The sequence below is a fragment of the Triturus cristatus genome, chromosome 2_2 (genome assembly GCF_964204655.1).
Source record: "Triturus cristatus chromosome 2_2, aTriCri1.1, whole genome shotgun sequence".
Lineage (NCBI taxonomy): Eukaryota > Metazoa > Chordata > Amphibia > Caudata > Salamandridae > Triturus > Triturus cristatus.
The window spans coordinates 23,077,880-23,101,404 of NC_140582.1; the positions used below are offsets into that span (position 1 = coordinate 23,077,880).

Genomic DNA, 23,525 nt, shown 5'->3' on the forward strand with positions numbered 1-23,525 from the left:
GCTCGAAGTCCTCCTAGAAGGGTCCTTAAACTTTAAAATTGCAACCGCGACTTCCCCATAGAATTGTACGGAGCCCGCAGTCATGTTAGCACACTGCACCCATCCTCCGTGGGGTCCCTCTCTACTCACCTTGGGTGGTTCCTTGGGATCCTAGCGATTCTACATGCTCCAGACCTTGTCTTAACTCAAGTCGTGATTGTTATACAACTATTTTAGTATATGGTTTGGTCTCTCCCTGGAGCCCACTGTGTATTGTGGTACTTACAAGTGTTCTATTGATCTTGCATTGTGTGCTTTGTGTTCTATCCTTGTGTGGAGGATACTATAGAGTGTTATATTAAAAAATACATTCTTTTATATAACTACTGTGTGGTTCTCCTTTCATTTAGTCAATATAGGAGGTGATATTCTGGTAAAACAAGCTGCTTTACATTCCTTCAAGATTAAGCCTGAAGGCTGCTCTCCACAGCTACCACTAGGATAGCTTTCTAAAGGTTATATTTGACCTCATACATCATAAGGGTCGTTTGGACTGGTGCAAGGTGCCCACTTTAATTAGTGGACAGCATATATCAGGCCAACTTCTCAGAGTTGCTCTTTCAGGACAATGGAGTATTTTACTGTTTGCATTTTACTCTGTTGCCCTAATGCAGAAAATAATGTCTCTTTTCTCCTGCTATAGCCCCCATGTAAATTAAAGCCATTTGCAGATCTGCAAAAGGGAATTAGATTTTCCTGAGCCACTTAAAAAAAAATACCTTTAGTTACAGTAGTGCTTAATTTGAGTCAGTGGTTTCCGGTGCTCGGCACCAGAATTTTATTGTCAACACTGACACTTTAGACAGTCTGCACTGTTTATCTAAATTAGAGATTAACTGAACAACAGTTGTTTATTATTTCAATGAACATTAAACAAGACTAATGTCTGCTGCCCAAGCCATTATTGTAGCTTTGGGGTTTGGAATAGTCTGAAATGTCACACTTGTAGGGTTTGTTGATTAGTAGTTGTGTTGATTCTGTGACTGGCAGCATGCAGTGGTGTAACAAAAGTCCCTGCAGCCCTCCAGATGGTCTAAGTTTACGTTTGTGAATATCGAAAAATAGTAAAGTTTGACTTTTGGTCTAAGTTCACCTTTGTAAATGTCGAAAAGTAGTAAACTCACACAAAAGTATACGTTTACCTTTGTGACAACCCCAAATGGTTGTCATGGCACTTCCACTGTTTTATTTCTACCTTTAGGAGGCACTAGCAACTATATATGTGCTGATCTTATGACTGGGTTATGTGGTACAAAACCTTTTAAAGATATTTAGGAGATTCTAGGAGACAACACATCATGCAAAAGTGACATCTTATGCCTCTGTGGGTCACAAAGAAGAGATTCTGCAGTTTTTAAATGAGCCTTATCGGAGTTAACCCATCCTAGATGACAAATAGGCAATAGTTTGAGATGCGAATGTTAAACTCCTCTGGGATCAGCCACACTATTGGTCATTTGTTGTATCAGTCCGCATTCCAGTAAGTGATTCTATTGGAATGCATGAAGTACTATTTGACATCTGGAAAGTACAATTGTCAAATTTGCATATCCTATATATTTTCTTTAAAGAAAGCAATTCCTTTTGGTACTTTTTTTGCCCCATAGCAAAGCCAAATGGGGAGGTTTTAGTGCAATAAACAGCATAGCGGTTGAGAATGCTTGTCTTCACATGCATTGCAACACTAAAGTCCAAACTAATGGCTATGTCAACGCATGTTTTACATTTAGACCGTAATCCTTGTTTTTTTGATTAATAGACCAATCACACGATCAAAATATGAGATATTGCTTTAGTTGTTGAAGTACTTTTTAAAGACATAATCATTTGCCTTATACGAGTTAAAATGTCGTTTTTATGATCGATTATTGGTCAATAGCAAATCGTTGTTTTTTGAGCCCTCTCTGTCAAACCCTCTTTTGCTGCCATAAAACAATGTCAATTTAGTTACCTCCAAAAGAGGTGGACTGGCATGTAAAAAGCATTAGTATTATGTTAGTGAAAATGTCTCCTAACTAAATGTTGGCAATCACACAGGTTCTGGGCAAGTCTTTGAAGGCCTTTACGCAGGACAGAGGTGCCGATGCCAACAAAGGACATCTGCGTTCATTCATCCACACAAGTACACCCGTCTTGAAATCTTTCCAAAAGGAATCAATTGTCAGAGAGTGGAGGTCATGTAAGTATCCAATTGCAAGCAAGATTGTTGCAGGTATTTCAATGCCGCTACCCTCTTTCCAATAAAAGGTGTTGAGTTGCAGAGGTTAGGTTTCACTGCAGTTTACAGCCACTGAACCACAATACAGGTGGTGAAATAGAAATTTGGTTGGAATTCATCTTTATTAATTTGTAACGTGCGTAAGGCAGGCAGACACACAAACAGGATGCGAACAATGCATTATTTGAATTCAATACTTTGCATATTTCGAAACAGGTGAAGCCTAAGGAAAGTGCTTCTTCCGATGACTTCCCATCCAATCCTGTGAAATGTTGAGTTCCATGTCTTCTCGTCGAGGGGCATTGTGCCATTTCTGTGAGCCCGCCCTCTCGGAATACAAAGACATTATCTGAAGATGTAATGCTCCTTGTGATCTAACCTTGAAATGGAATAGCTCATTTCTTGATTTTTTTTTAATGAAAAGGTACTCATTTTACAAAAGGGAAACAGTGAAGGGATAGCTACTATGATATAAATAAGAAGGGGCTATTGCTTAGATACAATCTTTGCTGGAATGAAAAGTTCTTAAGTAGTGCTCCGCCAAACAAAAACGAGGGCCCATCAGAAGTTGGCCGCTATTCAACATGATATCCTCCACCAGAAGTACTATTGCCACGGGCTTCAACAATGGCCTAGTGGGGGGTTGGCTTCGGTTTCCCCCTCACCCTTTCTCTACAGCTATCCACCCTAAGCTGTGTTTGTGCTTGTGTTGCAATACCTTCACACCCATGCATTGCAGTGCATGCATGACAACACATTAGCAGCCATTTTGGCTGTTATACTTTAGCATTCTATTATGCCGGATGGCCATTTTAAAGCATAAAGTAAAAATAAAGCATGCATATGCTTAAACATTGATGCACACTGCTTCTTGGCTGCTGCTGGGCCATTGGAGAAACGTGTAAAAAAACATAGTAAATGGAAAGCGGGCGGAAAGGGTTGGGGAGCAACGTATGAGCCAGGGGTGGCAGGTTAGTAAATTAGTCAATAAAGGGCATGAGGTGGAAAACCTAGGGAGCGCTGCTTTTAAGTATGTGGGACTTACTTAATGGTGTTTCCATCTTCGAAATGCCAAGGATGGAACCGTTAATGAAGGACAGCCTCCCTAGCCTATGCCTAAAGCCATCTGAATCACAGCAGCCAATGGCTGAAAGTAGCTGTCCAAAAGTCCCTTTCTGTGTGTGTTGCTATGTGTTTGCTTTGTACTGTGTGTTGTTTGACAGCAATTGCGCTCATCAGATCACTGTAAGTAATCAGTTCCTCTGTTATGGCAAGTATGTGAAAGATGTCACTGTATGCCTTTTAGGGTGTCATGCTTCATCATAGGGCGCACCTCGTCGGACCGGCGCTGCAATGTCCAATGCGCCTGGTGGCTGCTTTGGCGGCGTTCTTTTGATCTGAGATCGCTGTATTTGAAGGGTGTATGTGGGCAGCTAGTGCTATGTGTATGATAACGTAAATAGGTGATTTAAAATAGGCTCCAGATCTAAGAATATTTTAATTCGAAAATCGAACTGGGACTGGGTAAAAACAGTGGTGCCGCCAGCAGGTCGTAAGGTACCTAGGTGGCTAGTGAATATATGTGGTCGATATGTTTCGTGTCATCTGAGCTCCAAAATCGAGCGACACTTCTTCAGGACCTAGGGTAGATAATAGTGAACCCCAATGGAGAACACCAAAAAAGAGGAACATCCAAAATTTGAGGATGTGGTTAGAACAACTGTAGGTCCCAAGTAGGGAACCCACCTTGCCTCTCCACCTAAATAGAGTGGGAGACAAAAGGGAAAAGGAAAAGCAAAGAGGACAAAAGAAGCGTCATGAGTGGGTCCTGTCTAATCAAAAATACACACATATTGCGTAAATTCTATAGGCTAAACTAGCCACATTGGTGGTGGGGTGTCAACTGACCCCATCATAGACAAGGACTAACCAGGTAAGGGTATAGTGATAAAGTTAAAATTCTCGTTAAAAGTAATCAAATGCATTGTCTAAGAGTTTGGCTAACCCAACCACAACTAATATCCCTGAAACGTGCAGAACATAAAAACATGAAAATGCATTCATGGCAGTGTTGGGTCTTACCTTGCTTGGTGGAAAGTTCCACTTCTTGGAAGGAGGGGGGAGTTGGCCCAAGTGCTGATGGGTCACCAACTGGAACGAAAGTAATGGGGGGAAAGCAAAAGCACAAAAATAGCTGAATGCGCTAACACATCAAAATGTGGGAAAGCCACGATAAGGTTTTTCTTCTAAATGAAGGTGCGCTTAGACGTAAAATATTGTGTTTAAAATCACACTCGTGTCCCTGTACATGAGAAATGATGTGGGTCTCATAGTAGGGTGACATACCGGCCGGGACGGTCGGATCGCGGTATTGTGAAACCAACACATGCTCTGGCTATGGGCAGGAGCGCGAGTGCGGGGAACCCATACTTGAAGATACTAAGAGTGAGAGTATTTAAACATTATTTAGAGTGAGGGTACTAAAAAAACCCGGAGAAAGGAATAGCACAGGAGTGTAACCGTTAATTACGGGGAGGTGGAAACAAAGCACACTAACGGACGTCAATAAGCGTCACGTTTACATGTTGTAAGTGCCAAACAAGTCATGCCGAGAAATGACAGACAACACATGGTACACTTACCGAATAGAAGGTGGGCAATGCCTGCTCATCTGAGATCTCACCCACTTCCAAATCTTACCGTGGGAACGGACGCTTCAATTATTTAAAGGAATTAGGGCTTCAAGGATGTTGACCGCGTTGGCCTGACTATGTGTAGAAATACTATATCCCGAGGGGGTACCGAGTGAACATCGCTATGAAGATGTAAAGATAAAAACTATATATATATATAAATGAAACGTAGGAGGGGGTTAATAGGTTCAATAACCTCCCGGCCATTTAGGATGTGAAAGAAATTACATGGTAGTCAGAATAAGGACTCCATGTCATAGTCAGAAGTGTCCGGTATTGGTCAGATGGATAGTTGAGTACCAATGTAAAGGTATACAATATGGGTGGAACCATAACGAGGGTTGTTAAGATAGAGACTACCAAGTGGCACTTAAGTAGGAGTAAAAGTGTAGGGACATATCCCAATGGCTCCTGATGTGTGGTTGTTAGATAAATGAGGATTCTACAGACATGGTTAGTTAGTAGTGTTCTATATTGGAGGTGGCCTTTTGTTCTTTCTAGGGTGGTCAGTGTCCAGTACAAATTTCGGACCAAGGAATAGCATCATTAAGGCCCATCTTCTGTGTTGACAAACGGAAAATCCATCTTTGTTCCGTTTCAAAGAGTTTTTTACGTCGTCCAGTCAACATTGCTTTCAATCACTGTCCAGGACATCTCATCCGCCCTATGTGGGTGGGAAAGGAAGTGAGTGCTCATTTTGGTTGTAGATCTGCCACATCGTATGTTGCTGCGATGCTCCATAATCCTTGTCTTTACTGGGCACGTGGTCATCCCCACGTGCTGCAGGTTGCAAGGACATTTAATGAGGTATACACAGTTCTCTGAGTTACAATTTGTATGTGTTCTTTGGATCCAGGTTTTACCTTCTTCCAGATTGAGTTCCTTTGTCATCCTCGTCAGTGCGCATACTCCACAGTGTCCGCACGGATAGTAGCCACGTACTGGTGTCGTGTTCCATAGTGTACCTTGTACATTCTTCTGTGTATTTGTTGGTCGAGTATGGACTAGTATGTCATGCAGGTTGCTCGTCCGTTTATTGGTAAACCTTGGTAGCGGTAATGAGAGTTTGCCTGTGGAGAGGATTTTTCAATGTTTTCGAATGATTCTTTGGATGTTATTGGATTCTGGTGTAAATGTAATAACACAAGTCATCAAGTCTTCGGTTCTCCGGCCAAACTCTCAGACAATGCATTTGATTACTTTTAACGAGAATTTTAACTTTATCACTATACCCTTACCTGGTTAGTCCTTGTCTATGATGGGGTCAGTTGACACCCCACCACCAATGTGGCTAGTTTAGCCAATAGAATTTACGCAATATGTGTGTATTTTTCATTGGACAGGATCCACTCATGTCGCTTCTTTTGTCCTCTTTGCTTTTCCTTTTCCCTTTTGTCTCCCACTCTATTTAGGTGAAGAGGCAAGGTGGGTTCCCTACTTGGGACCTACAGTTGTTCTAACCACATCCTCAAATTTTGGATGTTCCTCTTTTTTGGTGTTCTCCATTGGGGTTCACTATTATCTACCCTAGGTCCTGAAGAAGTGTTGTTCGATTTTGGAGCTCAGATGACACGAAACATGTCGACCACATATATTCACTAGCCACCTAGGTACCTTACGACCTGCTGGCGGCACCACTGTTTTTACCCAGTCCCAGTTCGATTTTCGAATTAAAATATTCTTAGATCTGGAGCCTATTTTAAATCACCTATTTACGTTATCATACACATAGCACTAGTTGCCCACATACACCCTTCACATACGGCGATCTCAGATCAAAAGAACTCCGCCAAAGCAGCCACCAGGCCCGTTGGACATTGCAGCACCGGTCCGACGAGGAGCGCCCTATGATGAAGCATGACACCCTAACAGGTGTGTGAGGGCATTATGATTTGAAATTCAGATCTCCCAGCGACAAACACTTCTGGCACACAGTGACATCTTTCACATACTTGCCATAACAGAGGAACTGATTACTTAAAGTGTCTTGTATATGTACATTGAGGAGCATAGGAACAGGACCTCTATAAATATTAGCTCTTCTGTCCCCCCTATTGATTACATGCTCATCAGATCACTACATTTGTCTCTAGGTGATAACCAAAACATAAAAAAGTGTGCTTGACTTCTACAAGTGGTGGGATCTTTAGTTGCCCGTTCCTGAGAAATAATACATTACCTCACTTTCAGCTCTGTAGATCTCCCTTTGTGTTCACTTATGTCCCTGTGAAAAGAAAAAGACCTCTTTCAATTTAAGCAGGTGTTAAGCACGATGCAATTCCATAATAGAAAAGGAGTACCCAAAGTCTTATGCGTTCTTTAAAGGGATACATTTGACAGGTGATGCTAGAGTGCATATCTGTTCTTAATGTCAATGTTACGGCATTCTGTAACCGCTGGGCATTCCCTCTTCTGTGCGAAGCCAGAAATCACAGTAACATATTTAAATATATTTGTTGGCAGACGGAAGTCATGCAAGAGTTGATGTATGCGGAAGGTGGTATGGGAGGAGAGTGAGTGATTTGCGTTGGGTTTTGTGATGCTGCTCTGTTCCATCATAGAGCAGGTCTCGGCTCCTCAGCATCTTGTGGTGTGTACAGCTCTCCAGTACCTCTGGAAGTGCCTTTACTTCACATGACGCTTTGTATCAGTATCAGCATTTGTGAGAGAAGAGTGCTGGTAAATGTATATATTCCCCCTGGGAGGGTGTCTGATTCCCTGGTTGAATCAATTTTCTCTTTTATCCATTAAATCAGTATCTCAGAAGAATGCACAATAATATTGATGGTGAGAGAGTTTAATGCAAAAATCTCCAACTGTTCCTCCTTAGTCTATCGTAACCAGGAACTGGAGGATCTGAACTATTCCTGAGCTAATGTTGCCTAATAACATTAGGTCAGATAAGCGAAGATTGAATTTTTTGCACTGTTTGAGAATGCATGATTTTGTTATTTTAAATAGGAGATTCCCAGAGAATTCCCCAGCCTCCCTTACTTTGCACGCCTCTCGGGGGGCAGTCACTTAGCCACTTATTGCCTACATGGTAGTATCTTACCCATTTATTGATGCCTGCTCCCAATTTAAGGTACTGGGGACAAACTTGAGTGACCATAGTATTTTATCTGTGGAAGTTAGTTTGAAGCTCAAGTCTTTAGAGCCCTGGAATTCTCGAGACGATAGTATCATGTATATTGAAACAAATGGGTGTATCTTTTGGTCGAATAAAATCATTATATGCCTAGGGAGGCTGGTTGAAAAGGTGAGTTGTGGTCCTATACATGAAAATCCTATTTTGTGGCATGATAAAAACCTTCTCTTATTTAGATCCTGTGGCAAGAAAAATCGGGGCAGAGGAACTAAGCAACCCATGGTTAGTTCAGGGGTGGTAAAACAGTTTAATCAGGAGATAAATGCCATAGTAAGGGAACAATTTAAGCAATCCTCTCTGATTAGGCAAAGGGAACTTAGTAGAATAAAGCAGATAAGAAAGAGAACTAAGGCGTCAGAACGAAGAAAGGTGGAGGATTCCAACTGGATCAAACTAAGAGAGGTCGCTCGGTCTAGTGATTAACGCAAATACTGGGCCCAAATAGCCAAATATTGTGGCAGTAGAGTTAAGGCAAACGCCATTTTAATATCTGATACAGAATGGACCCAATACATCTTACAGTTATATGCTCCGAATACAATGGCCAGGTCCAAGTATGAGGCATCTAAGGAGATCCTTGTGGGGAATGAGGACGGTTACCCTTCTTGTAAAGAAATAAAGAGCTTTATTAAAGGGGCAAGGTACTCAGGTGCGATGGGCCCTGAGGATTTTCCAATAGATGTAATTAAACAAGATAGCTCTGCATGGGCTCAATTCCTTTGCCCGGTATTTTTGTATTGCTACATGTTAGAAATGGGGGTCTCTAGTTAGCAATGGTTTGCACCTTTGACCAAGAAGGGGCCCTTGCTTCTAGTCAGGGTAAGGGGTCTACACTCCTACAATAACCCCAGGCCACCCCCTTGGTAGCTTGGCATGAGCAGGCAGGCTTATCTCAGAGGCAGTGTGTAAAGCATTTGTGAACACATACTGTAATACAGTGAAAACACTACAAATGGACACCACACCAGTTTAGAAAAATAAGTAATCTTTACAAGACTTAACACAAGACCAAACAACAAAAATCCACCAATACACTATCAAGAATATGACTTTAAAATGGTAGAAATAGCTTAATTCAATTTAGATGGTAAATGCAACACTTTACTCTCAAAGTACCTTGGATGCGTCACGCAATACAACAAAAGGGTCGCAGGGAAGGGGATGCGTTGGTTCCTTGCTTCGGGGGACGTGATGCATCGGTTTCTTTATTGCAGCGCAGGGGAGGTGATTCGTCGGTTTCTTACTGGAGAGGAAGTGATGTGTCGGGTTTTTACTGCGTTCTGGTTACGATGTGATAAGAGGGCGCCTCGATGCGATGCTATGCGACGATCTGGTGCAATGCGACAAAATGGCGTCTTTGATGCGATGCAACAACGTGGATGCGATGCGTGCACGCCCAATGGCCGTGCAGTGAAATCGATGTACTTTGGAGCCACGACAGGCCCTGCGACACGCTTCTGCGGTGATGCAACAGTGACCTCTGCGGCGGCAACACGCTTCTCCGGTGATGCGACACACTTCCTCGACAATGCGACGGCGAACAGCTGCGGCGGTGACACGCTTCTTCCTCTTTGCGTCGCGCTTATAGCTCCCAGCGACATGCAGTCTCCAGAGGGCACAAAACAACACCAGGCACCTCACTGCAGGTAGAATTCCCAGCAAGGAAATTCAGGGGGAGCAGGTGGTGAAGTCTTTGTGTCCATGAGACTTTAGAACAGGAGGCAAGCTCAGCTTCAAGCCCTTGGAGATCTTCCTCAAGATAGTAAAAGTACACACACAGTTCCTTTTCTCCTTTCCTTGGCAATAAGTAACCACTGCAGGCCAACCCCAAACAGCACAGGTTAAGAGTATATGGTATGGCTGCACTACAAACAACCCAGCAATAGTTTTACGAAGGTTGCACAGGGGCTCTATTCAGGTAGGGGTTCCCCCTCACACATATCTCAGCACCCTGCCTTGTAGGATTAGCAAGGCCTGCCTTAGGGGTGACCTATGAGGATATATGTGTTGTATTAAGTGGGATACAGGATACCTATATCCCTGTAAGGGGTGCAAGCACCACCTTACCCAGACTCCAGTAGTGGTCTGGTGGTGTCAGTTTGTATGGCTGTCCCAGGGGTGGCACAATAAGTGCTGCAGCCCCTGGTAGGCCTCTGAGGGATCCATGCCCTGGGTACCTAGGGTACCATCTACAAGGGGCTGATAGGGTGTCCTCAGTATCCAATTGGTATGTACCTAGGGTACTCACATCAGTTTAGAGAGAAAGCAGATAGGCTGGGGTCCTGGATAGCAGGGCCACAGCCTGGCTAGAGTCAGAAAACAGTCAAAACATTAGCAAAAAGTTGGGGGCAACTATGCAGTCGATGCCACTCTCCTACAACTGGTATGAGAGATGCTATAAAACAAATTAACTACATGTGAGAGAGGGGCAATGGAGAGATGGGAATCAATGGAATCTTTAAAGAGCCGCAATAAAGATTGCCGTATCCTGGCGCACTGTCAGATCATTTACTATGCCTTAAAAACTAACAGAATATATAATCAAAAATTAGTTGAAATATACATAATGTTTCCCAAACTTTTCGAGGGGGGGGAGAAGCCTGCCAAACCCCCTAGTAGTGGGCAGGCTCTGTCACCGTGCTTACTTGTTGTTCAGAAGCCACTTTTATGCAACACATGCACTTCAAGCTTCATATGGAGAGTAAAACCACTATTAAAGGCTCCCTTGCCTATCGGCACCCAGGACCTCGCACCCACTTCAGGAACATTTTCACCGACCTCACCAAACCCCTCACTATGGGCAACAAAGAATTCATACTCCTAGATGATGTCAACTTTCATCTTGACGTCCCCATTGACTTAAAGTCCACAGACTTTCTTGAAAGTCTATAGAACATCGTCCTCACCCAGCTCATACAAGACCCTACCTACATCACCGGGGTCACCCAGGACCCCATCTTCTCCTCCGGCAACAAGGTTAAAGTCAGCCATATCACTCTGCTCACATGGATGGACCACTCCATCATCTACTTCCACATAACAGCACCACGAAACACCCCTACGAAGTCTAGCAACACCCCAAGCTGCTGCTGGAAGAAAGTTACAGAAATGGAATGGCTCAATGCCCTCCAAAAACACTACTCAGACCTCACTAATGACCTCATCAATGAAACGACTGGATTGCCACCTGAAAAACACAAATCCGAAAGATCCAACAAACAAGTTAGCTGGTAGAATGCTGACCACCGAGCATCCAAGAGAGTTTGCAAACAACTCGAAAGGAAATGGAGAAACACCCGAGGAACCACTACAAGAAACAACTACAAGGCCACACTTAGGCACTGTCACCATCAAGTAAAAGAGACCAAGAAAAAGGCCCTGACGCTGAGAACTGAATCCAACTCTGTTAGATCTGACAGCCTTAGGGTGCCCTTACCCCAACTTTTTGCCTGCCTCCCTCCATTTTCTGACTATGTTTTTGCTGATTTTAGGACTCTGTGCACATTACCACTGCTGACCAGTGCTAAAGTGCTTGAGCTCTCTCACTTAAACATGGTAACATTGGCTTAACCCCAATTGCCATTTTTAATTTACTTATAAGACCCTAGTAAAGTGCACTCAGTTCCCCAGGGACTGTAAATGAGATGATACTAGTGGTCCTGCAGCACTCCTTGTGCCACTCACGTAAGTAGACCTCTAACCATGGGCCAGGCCTGCTACTGCAAAGCCTCTTTGTGCAGTTTTACACTGCCACTTCAACGTGGAAAGATAAACCTCTTGCCAGGCCGAAATCTTCTCTTTTGAAACATGTAAGTCACCCCTAAGATAGGCCCTGTATGACCCACAGGGCACGGTGCAATGTATTTAAAGTCAGGACATGTACTTTTTAGTTTTACATTTCTTGAAAGTGGAAAACTCTCTATTTTGTTTTTCACTACTGCAAGCCTCTCTCTCCCATAGGATAACATTGGAATTACCTTATTGTGAAGCATTTCGTTTCGTTGACACCAGGCTTCACGCAGTGAGCCATACACTAGCACGTACCTGGGGCACCTGGAGTCCCGCTGCCTCGCCTGGATCACCGACGCTGCTTGGCGCCCTACCAGCGACCTCACATCTACGGTGACAGGGCTGCACTACATCCCCCAGCCTGCTCAGCGGCGCAGGGGCACTTCCGCCCGCACTCGCGCCCGGAGGCGCTTAAATCAACGAGGCTCCCTCGGTGGAGCGGGGGAGCATTTCGTTGACACCAGGCTTCACGCAGTGAGCCATACACTAGCACGTACCTGGGGCACCTGGAGTCCCGCTGCCTCGCCTGGATCACCGACGCTGCTTGGCGCCCTACCAGCGACCTCACATCTGCGGTGACAGGGCTGCACTACATCCCCCAGCCTGCTCAGCGGCGCAGGGGCACTTCCGCCCGCACTCGCGCCCGGAGGCGCTTAAATCAACGAGGCTCCCTCCGCGTCGCGGGACGCGCGCGGGTGGCGCCGGGAGAAGCCCGGGACAAGGGCGGGACCGTCTGTGGCCATCCGGGGCCGGAGGAGGCTGGGCTGGGCCCCCCTCCCCAACGCATATAATCCATTTCAGATTGTGCCATCTATCAACGTGCAGCCCATTCTACTATAAGGTACTGTGCCGCCATCGAGGGGTCCTCGCTTCGGTGCTTACTAGGGCTCATTGCATAAACTACGTTTTATATTGCACTTTGTTGAGTGTTCGGGCGAGGGCTACGATGGGTAAAAGGAAAATCTCTGATGTGAATGGGGGAACGACCAGTGTAACTGGCCATGTGGCCAAAAGGAACAAGGCCAGAAAGCTTAACAAAAAATCCACGTCTGCTACTACATTAGATCGAATTGATTTGTTAGTAGATGATTGTACTACCATTTTAGAATCTGACTCATCTTCCACAACCCCACTCTCATTGCCTTCATCTAATTGCCGTCCAAGCCCTGTCATCATTCCACAAATGTTCAGCAAAAAAATTATAGTACGGGACGATTCGCAGAGTAACAGTGACAATTCTAAACAAGCCACTGAGGATGCAAGCTTCTGTGTCCCTCTTGCTAATTCAGTACCTCTTGATCCTACTGTCATTGTTTGCTCAAATCGCTTTGAGCCATTATCTGACATTGATAATGACTATGCTGAGCCTATTACTAGCACTGCTAGCTCTGATGTACCTGCAATATTTAACTCATGTTCAGTTCGGGGCTTAGGACTTGGGTTACAGGTAGAAGGGGATAGGTTACACCAAGAATCAATAGGAAGTACTACTACAGCTTCAGGTTCAATCACAGAAACCATTATGTCCCTGAAGCTTGAGATTAGTGACTTGAAAGCATTAGTCGCAGAATTACTGCTTATAGTCAAAAAACTCCCTAGCCAATTATTGCAACCACCATCAACCTTATCTACCATTGTGCATAACCCAAAGACAAAAGCATCTTCCCTCCAAATACCTGATCCTAGTTTATCTATATTGCCCCAGACGACAACATCTCTATCTATGCAGGATAGATCAAACTCTTCACTACCCACCAGAGCTCGGCCCAACCATTCCATTACTAACATGAAGCCTCATTCAATTATAAATCCCCATGTTGCCATTCGCCAACCTTATTCTGCCCAAAGACAAACTTACGACCCGTCCCTTCCACCTCTTGCCGTGCTAAAGCCGAGAGTCGGCTCACAACCTACTGTTTATATGGTGGGTGTTCCCATGACTGCCGGTCACGAGAACGAAGAATCTCTAAAAAATAAGATCATACTCTGGATTCGCCATGTCAGAGGCTGCCGATCCCTTATAAGAGATGATCTGTTGGGGGTCCGCAGACTCAGACTTGACACCAACCATACAGATGTAATAGAGCTGACCTTAGCTAATCACCATCTAGCTGATGGCCTTATAGCACTTGAATATAGATCTTCCTCCCCGGACTCGTCTTCTATTCAATTTAGACGCTTCCTCACAGTAAGCCAAGCCCGTACGGGGAGGTGGGGTGGATTGTTAAACCAAGGTTCGGAGGGTGTATCTAATTTAGAATTAAATGATTGACTTATCCCGGCAAAAAATACTCCATCAACTTTTGGTGAAGTACCTCACACAATCTTGGCTGTAAATTGTAAGATGTCTACCCATACACTTTCTCCTTCTACTTCTAGTGGGGCCAAGGGGGAAGGCGGGATACAATCCATAGCCCCAATTACACTCACTTTGGATCGTGACTCTACTCCACCTCTAGCTCCATCAATGAGTTACAAAATCATCTCATGGAATATTGCCGGCTTGAAAGCTAAACTCATTTTGCCAGACTGGAACAATTTTATTTCCACTTTTGACATCTGCATATTCCAAGAGACTTGGAGCCTAAAACCCCTGTACAAATCTGGCTATACATGTTATTGTATTCCTGCCCGATCTATCGGCCGTGGCCGCCCCTCTGGAGGCCTCATAATATGGATAAATATCGCCCTTCCCTGTAGAGTCTGTGAAGTACAAAGTCCATCACCGGACATGATGCACATAACTTTGAGCGGTTTAAAAGGGGGGCCTTCTATTGAGCTTTTCAACATATATGTTAGAGGCACCCAAGGAGGATCTAAATCACCAATTGTCACCCTCCTGGAAGAACAGCTTTCCTCTTGTCCATCTAACTCACCTATTTTGATTGCAGGGGACTTGAACTGCACCTACGAGCCCCTTGCCTCTGAAGACATCTTAGAGATTGATGAGGAAGATGCCAGATGGGGGATACCCTCTTTGTCTGTTCCCCCAGTGAAGAGATGGACACCGGTGGTAATTCAGTTAAATGCTCTGGCCATGGAATTTGGCCTGAGAGCTGCCAATGGTCGACTTCCTTCCGACCTCCATGCAGCCTTCACCTTTAATAGAGTTTCTAGTCCATCTCGAATCGATTACATCCTAATCGATCGCAGACTGTGGTGTCATGCGGTGGACTTGGTCATAGTTCCAACTACTGACAGTGACCATAATTCACTTTGCTTAACGCTAAAGAATTTGTGGCCACCAGAACAACCAATTTTAGATCCTTGTTTTCCATTGCCCACCAAAGATATTATTCCATCAAACTGCAAAAGGTTTCTGAAATGGCCTAAAATTGCCCTAGATGAACAAAAAATTCTTTCAATAAAAGAAATATTGTCATCTAAAACTGTAGAACTTAGGGAAGCTTATGAGGAACCTGACCAGAGTCCAAGGGCTACATCTATTTATGTTGCCACAACTGAGCTGATCGGAGCACTTTTTACATCTTCTTTTACAACTAAAACCAATAAATATAAATCACCTGGCTCTTGGTTTAACCCTGAGTGCAGGTCAAGTAAGAAGGAGCTCATAACCGCTATTAAAACTAAGGATTGTTCCCTTATTAAATATGCCAGGTTTGCTTACAGGAAGGCAGTTACCAAAGCTAAGTCTGCTTGGGACGAATCTCATTGGCAGGCCTTAACAACCGCTAGCCTAGCTAGGGATGGAGTCACATTCTGGAATCTGTGCAGATACTCAAGAGGCTCTGACCCCGATACAATTTCTAATCACATTGCAAACCACGAATGGTTCGCCCATTTCTCGAGCCTTTACTCGGGCGTAGACAACGAAACTTTGAGTATACCTTCCCTCATTGCTCCAACAGCTCCCATTCTGGCCAACTATGATCTGTTCACAGAGGCAGAAGTTGTGACTGCCATCAATAGATTAGTCCCGGCTAAAGCTCCAGGCCCTGATGGCCTGCCTGGTGACTTGTTCCGCTCCGATCCTAAATCATGGGCTGTTTATTTTACCATCTTACTGAATGCCATCCTCAAGGGGTCACCCATCCCTGAGTCATGGAAAGGAGCGGAAGTAGTACCAATATATAAGAAGGGCTCCAGGGAGGATCATGCCAACTACCGACCAATAAGTCTTATTGACGTTGGTCAGAAAGTGGTTGGCAGGGTCCTGCTGGAACGTATATTGTCTTGGGCTACTGAGCATAGTGTTCTCTCGCACTTCCAGGCTGGGTTCAGACCGGGTACGAGCACGATCGACCAGGTCTTCAGGCTGCTTTTGCTATATTGGAAGGTTGTTTCGATTGGCGGGGGCAGCCTCCACTTGGCCTTTATAGACCTGAGATCTGCCTTTGACCTGGTCCCTCGTGCCCGTCTTTGGTCTGTCCTCCAAGAAATGGGTCTCCCGTCTCCTCTTTTGGACCTTCTGGTTCGACTTCATGAGGGTAACTTCGCAAGGGTGCGGTGGGGAACTCAGGAACAGAAAACTGATAAGATTCCAGTCAAAAGAGGTGTCCGCCAGGGCTGTGTTTTGGCGCCCACCCTCTTCTCCTTGTTTGTGAATGGAGTGGTGAAATTCTTACAAGATGTTCCAGCTGACGCCCCCGCCCTGGCGGGCGAAAAAGTTCCCACCCTCCTTTTTGCGGACGACACTCTCTTGATTTCGAAGACACCAATGGGCCTACAGAAGCTCCTAGACAGGCTTCATTTGTTCTGTTCATTGAGAGGCTTAGCTATTAATACATCAAAAACAAAGCTCCTCTCCTTCAAATCACATAAATCACCCAGCGTATCTATTATGTCTGACGGAACCCCCCTAGAACATGTCAAATTATTTGACTATCTAGAAATAAGAGTTTCCGACACTTTAAGCTGGAGACCCCATATTACTAAGATGCTACTAAACTTTAAACGAGCCACGGGTGTGATTGCTAAAGAACATCGATCTTCCAAGAGTAAGCCAGTCACTCCCGCTTTAGTGATCTACCAGGCCAAAGCAGTTGGTTCGGCCCTATATGGTGCCGAACTATGGGGTTTTGACAATCTTGAAGATATCATCTTGTCCGAGAACAAATTCATGAGAGATTTACTCTCAATGCCTAGGGGAACCCCTCTGAAACCACTTTTTAGTGATCTGGGAAGGCGTTCGATCAAAGATATTGCTAGGCTGCGCCCTTTGCTATTTTGGGCCTGTCTTTGGCGCACCCCGGAGCTAGAAAAATATTCTGAGGGCCTGAGAGAAATTATGAATATCCCAGGCTCCCATAAAATAAGCTGGCTCCGTAACATCAAAAAATCTTTAAAGCAACTTGATCTTAACGATGCCTGGGAACATGGAGCCCCCGTGAGCAAGGTGGACCTCAAAAGAGCATATTGGGCTTGGATCGATAATGAGGATCTTAGCAACCCTAATACGGGCAGGTTGACTGAAGCTTTTTACATTCACAAGCAGTCTATTTGCTTCGAGCCTTATCTCGAGTTTGTACAAAAACCAAGGGATAGATCTTTGTATCTCCAGTTCAGACTAGAGATTCTTCCAACCCGAGAGTTCACTAGTAAATGGAAGCCTCCCCACCAGACACCTGATACTTGTCTGATCTGTGTGGAGAAGGTCGAAAGCATTGCCCATATCATGTTCGAATGCCCAGCGTACAGTAATCCAAGAAGGAAATGGTTAGGCCCAGCTTGCCGCCTCCTGGGCACTACAAACTATCGTGCTGCTTTACGTATTCTACAATCTGACACAAGCTTGGTGCTAGTCTGTGCCGTGGCCAAATTTCTGGGCTGGTCCTGGATTATTAGAAGTAAACTCACTAGCCCTAGTAGTTGATTTTTGTCTATAACACTGTCATCCTCTTTTTAAGTTTTTAAACTGGTTTTAACATTTTTATAATGAATTTATATAACTAATCATTAAGCTACCAAGATTAGGAGCATTCTCACAAATATTACGATTACCTGTAAATATTGCTCTCTTGATGAATTATCTGTTTGTTTTTATATGTTTGTATGTACATGCTTTTATGATAATTCTTTTATCGAAATAAAGCTTTTTGACTTGACTTGAATATACCTTTCAAGTTTGAAGTCACTGGACGCACAATTTAAAATCACAACTTATGGTGAACTTGGATTTTGAATTACAGTTTAGCAAATGCCACTTTTAGAAAGTTGTCATTTACTAAATTTAAACATTCTGCGCCTGCTGATTGTCTCTGACTACAGGTCTGGGGTGGGTGACAGCTGAGCTTCTGCATTCCCTCTAGACAGCCACAAATAAAGGGAGCTTAGGTGTGACTGATGGGTCATCTACATCCCAATGGGCCATCCTGGGTTGGTGGTGAGGAAGAGGCTGATACTTACACCTGAATAGGCTGTGTTGTATTCCTAAACAAAGGCTACATACTCCCCCTGTAGTGAGTCTGGAGCTAGGGCAGGAAGGGCCAACCACTGTGCACATCAAAGCTATCTTTGAAGTCTCCCCCACTTCAAAGGCACAACTGGGTATAAGTGCTGGACCTGTGATATAATGACTTCAGTACACTTCTGGACCTGTAACTACTCTGCCAAAAAGAAGAGCTGCTGAAAGGACTGCCAATCTGCTGGACTGCTGCTTTGTTGAACTTCTGTCTTGCTGTGCTCCTACCTTGCTGAACTGCCTGGCTGCCTGGTGTACTCCTGCCTGGGTGAGAAGGACTGAACCTGCATCACTTGAACCAAGGACTTGCCTCCTGTTCTACATTTCAGGGATATAAAAGACTTCAACTACTTGCATCTGCATTTGAACACTACAAGCTGTGAGTCTGCTTGCCAAGTGGTGCCCCCCAGTCCTGGACCCTTGGAAGTGAGGATTAATGTGCTTTTACAGCCAGAACCCATGTGTCCTGAGTGAAACCGGTGTATCTTCGCCTTTGTGTGAGTCTGAACTGGGGCATCCTCATCGGAGCAGAACCGGCACTTAGACTTCGGAACCAGTGCATTGCCTTCAGAATCGCCAGATCGCCTACTGTGGTAGAAGCAAGCATGCATCGTATTTGTAACCAGTGCCTCGTACTTGGAACTGATGCATTTCCACAGTTGCTTGGAGAAAATCGACTCATCTTGCCAATGCATGGCTCGACACAGACACATCGCTTAGGCTGTCCCTCGCATCTTCGTCGACGACGACACATCCCAGATCATGGTATTTTGTTCAGTGGGCCCAAGTGGGTCCCTGTATCCGGCCCACCATGCTCCATTACAGTCGGCCTGAACGTTTGACTTTGCCCCAACCCAGTGCCACCAGATAATCCATTTAAGAGTTTATTGCTTCTAAGCGCTATCTTGTTTTTTTTTTAAAGAAATTCATATCTTGACTTTTACTTGTTGGAATTTTGTCATTTTGGTCTTGTTTTATTTACAAAATCAGACTCTATTTTTCTAACCTGGGTGGAGTCTTTTTATGTTTTTTCCACTGTGTTACTGTTTGACATGTTGCACAAATACTTTACACATTGCCTCCTAAGTTGAGCCTGACTTCTGTGTGCCAAGCTACCAGAGGGTGAGCACAGGATAATTTACGGTGTGTTGTGATTTAACCTTATTCGTACTGTGGTTCCTGCTTGGACAGGGTGCATATCTCTGCCAACCAGAAACCCAATTTCTTACAAGCTCCAACAACTGCAAGGAACTTGTCGACATTGTCAAGGGATTCACCAATTCAACAGCTGCAACACAAACGATCACCCCTACACAAGAATTCTGCAACAACCTCTCTAACTTCTTCCATGAAAAACCAAGATCTATAGCAACTTTGAAACCCAGCCACCCCACATTGACCTTCTCAGCCTGCTAACCTTATCAACCAAAAACTGACATCATGGAACCCTCTATCAATTGAGGACACAGAATACAATGAAGACAGTCCACTCAGGGGATCCCTCAGACCCCCTGTGCCTCTTCCCAGGTTGTAAATATGGTGATATTTACATCCTGGGAAGAGCCACAATCAGCGCTGCACTCACTTCCATCATCAACACCTTCCTCAAAACAGCCACCTTACCAGATAGCTGGAAGCACGCCAAAGTCACTGTCTTCCTCAAAAAACCCTCAGCCGTCCCTACATACACAGCAACTACAAATCCATCTTGCTGCTACCATTCCCAGCTTAAGTCATTTAGCTGACCATCAACAGACAACTTTCTGATAACTTATATAACTTACAATCAGGATTCCAAAACAACTACAAAACTGAAGCAGCCCTCATCACTGCCACAGACAACATACGCATTATCCTTGATCGTGGACAGACTACCGTACTCATACTCGTTGCACTCTCCACCACTTTCAACACCATCTTCTACGGCGCACTCATCTCTAGTCTACCCGCAGAGGGAATACAAGGACTAGCACTCAAATGGATAGGTTCTTTCCTCTTCGGAAGAACACAAGAAGTCAGGCTCTTGCCATCCACTTCAGAGTCCAAGGACCTCATCTGCTAAGTCCCACAGGCATCATCACTCAGCCTCACACTCTTCAACATGTACAAGACTCCACTGGCAAGCGTCATCAGATCCCACAGAATCAACATCATCTCCTATGCAATGCCATCCAGCTAATTTTTTCCCTCTCAGATGACACATTCACTACAAAAACAAACTTCAAACAATGCATGACCAGCGTGGCCAATTGGATGAAAGAAAATTGCCTCAAGCTCAACACTGACAAAACTGAAGTGCTGATCTTCTGGAATAAGAGTTCACCTTGGAACTCTACCTGGTAGCCCGTTGATCTTGGATCCCCACCTAACCCAACCAACCACGCTAGGAATCTAGGCCTCATCCTGGAAACCAACCTCACCATGAAGACCCAGGTCAATGAAATCACCTCCTCATGCTTCTACACCCTCCGCATGTTACGCAAAATCTTCAAGTGGCACTCACTAGACACCGGCCGTACCATCACGAGGGCCCTAATTACAAGCAGATGAAACTACGGCAACGCACTCTATGCCGGCAACCCAGCCCATCACCTTCACAGACTTCAAACCATCCAAAATGCCACTGCCAGACTTGTCTTTTTTCCCCAGAGTTTTTTTTATTGGTTTTCAAAGAAAACAGTACAGGTCATATTGGTTATTCATTATGACATTAACATTCTGTACACTTTTTATCAAAGACACCTTATCAATGATATACCTGGGGTGCAGATTCTCAGACCCATCAGCACTTATCCCTGCCCCCCGCTAATTCGATTGATGGGGTGATAGATCTCTCCTCTATATGAGTTCCATTTACCCCACTTTTTATCCAATTTTTTAGGGCAGCCTCTGTTTTCTTTTTAAAACATTTTTTATTGAGTTTTGAGAGTACCCCATGGGAGAAGGCCCGACAAATCCACATAAACATCATAGTATTAAAGGATTACCAAATATGGAGTTATCCGTAAGAACACTTTGTATGCAAAACAAAAGAAAACACACTAAAAACTGTACGTATACTACCCCACCCCACCCGCCTTGGCAAACATATATCAACACCGTTAGACACCCAGAAGGACAAGAGTACACTTTATATATAACAAACTGCTGAAGGCCCAGTGAATCACCATTACGACCTTCTAACGGATTGAATTCAGGGAGATCCAGTATGTTGGCCAGTGAGTGAACCAAGGCATGCCACAGTTGGAGGTATCTGAAAAACTGAGTTTTATGTAACTAGAACTCTTCCTGGAGTCGCTGAAATTATTTGAGAACAGTACCCTGCATGACGTCCCCCGTGGTGGAGATGCCAATCAGGTCCCACTGGTGGAACCCCCTCAGGACCACAGCCTAGTGCAAATAAGTGCCATGCCATAGGGGCGTTGCCTGTGTCAACTGTCCTTGCCATCCCATTCACCGAACCACATACCGCCAAGCCTGATCGTTGTCCGACTGGCGTGCGGTAGGAAGTCAAGACTCTGCACGCTGTATATTAAATGCAGAAGGGGGGTCTTTCCCATGGCCATATGTTCTAGAGCGAACACATGGTCTGTGGGAGAATTGTACCACCAGCCATTAATGATTAATAAATGTGCCGCCACGTAATGGGGTAGACATCTGCGGCTGCAATGCCCCCGCAGTACCTGGTTTGGGTGCATGTCTGGAGTGCGATGCGTATCGCTCCTCCCCCCCATAACAAATTATTGAGTAGGGCATTAATCTGTGCAAACTACGCCCGGGGTATATAGTACGGGTGATTCTGAAGACGATACATAACCCTGGGGAGACATACCATTTTGAAAATAGCCGACCTTCCATATAATGAAAGGGGCAAAGAAGACCATGCGGTTGTGTCGTCGCAGAGGCCGGCGAGAAGCGGAGTTATATTGAGCAACCATGGAGTCTGCAGACAGGGGGATATATATACCCCCAGGTATTGAAATCTGTCCGAAGCGTGCTTTAACTGGGATGCCCATGAGCCCCTGCCCTGATTACTGCAGACCGGGAACAGCACTGATTTAGCGGGGTTAGTGTGGAGCCCAGATTTCTGGCCGAAGACACGTAGGGCCTGCAGGATGCGCATACCCGAGATCCAGGGGTCAGTCATATAAAACAGAACGTCATACGCATAAAGTGCTATGCGGTCCGGCTGGGATTGTGACCAGTCAAAGCCCCTGAGCACAGGGTCCCTTCGGACCCAAGCTGCCAGGGGCTCCACCTCCAAAGCAAAGAGAAGAGGGGACAAATGGCAGCCCTGACGCATGCCTCAACCGATTGGAAAGTAGGGGGACCAATAACCGGCTATTCGCACAGATGCCATAAGGGTAGTATATAGTAGTCGCACATAGGCTAGAAAACGTGGACCCAAGTTAATCGCTTCCAAGAGTCAGAAAAGACAGTCCAAGCTGAGGGATTGAAGGCCTTATCAATATCAGCCAGGAGTAGAGCCGTCTGGTGTCCCAACTCAGGCCCCCAAGGCCATAGCATTATAGACCCGACGAATGTTATGTCGGGTGGCCCTGTGCGGCATAAATCCGGATCCGGGTGGACCAGGTCCTGTATACAAGACCGCAAGAGGTCCACCAGGACCTTTCTTAACAATTTGGATTCAAAATTAACTAGGGAGATAGGACGGTACGAGGACGGGTCCTCTGGTGGGCGGCTGGGCTTTAAGAAGAGAATTTTGGCCTGATGCCATTCATGAGGCAGTAGCCGCTGTTCCAGGGCTTCGTGGTTCGCACCAAGTAGATGCGGGCCAAGCGTCGCCATATGCAAATGGAGGAATTCCACAGGGAACCCATTGGGCCCTGGGGCTCGACCCGGATGCAACACATTGAATGCAGCAGACAATTCGTCCAATGTAATAGGAGCGTCTAATTGATCGCTCAGCTGGGCAGACAATTGTTGAGGGGGAATATCTCGCATGAACTCCGCGATGATATCCCCGGAGACCTGCTCCCTCTGGGTATACAGCACGGAAAAGTGATGTACAAACTCCGCAAGAACCTCCACGGGGGTAGTTTGTAAGGTACTGTCCTCACCCAGAATGGCTGGGACCAAAGCTGGGCCCAGCCTGGCTTGACACAGTCTAATCAGCATTTTGCTTGATTTATCCCCCCACTGGTAGATCCGATATTGGGACGCCAACCAGATCTCTTTGGCCTCTTTCGTCAGGTG

General features: G+C 45.1%; 1 protein-coding gene across 1 annotated transcript in view; it reads left to right on the forward strand.

Annotated features, from left to right (window-relative positions):
* LOC146861767 (interleukin-8-like) overlaps positions 1-23,525 on the forward strand; it is a 160,609-nt gene that overhangs the window by 23,884 nt on the left and 113,200 nt on the right. Inside the window, exon 2 of the mRNA XM_085640948.1 lies at positions 2,077-2,218. Within this exon, the coding sequence (XP_085497074.1) occupies positions 2,077-2,218 (142 nt within the window). The remainder of the gene's footprint in view (positions 1-2,076; positions 2,219-23,525) is intronic.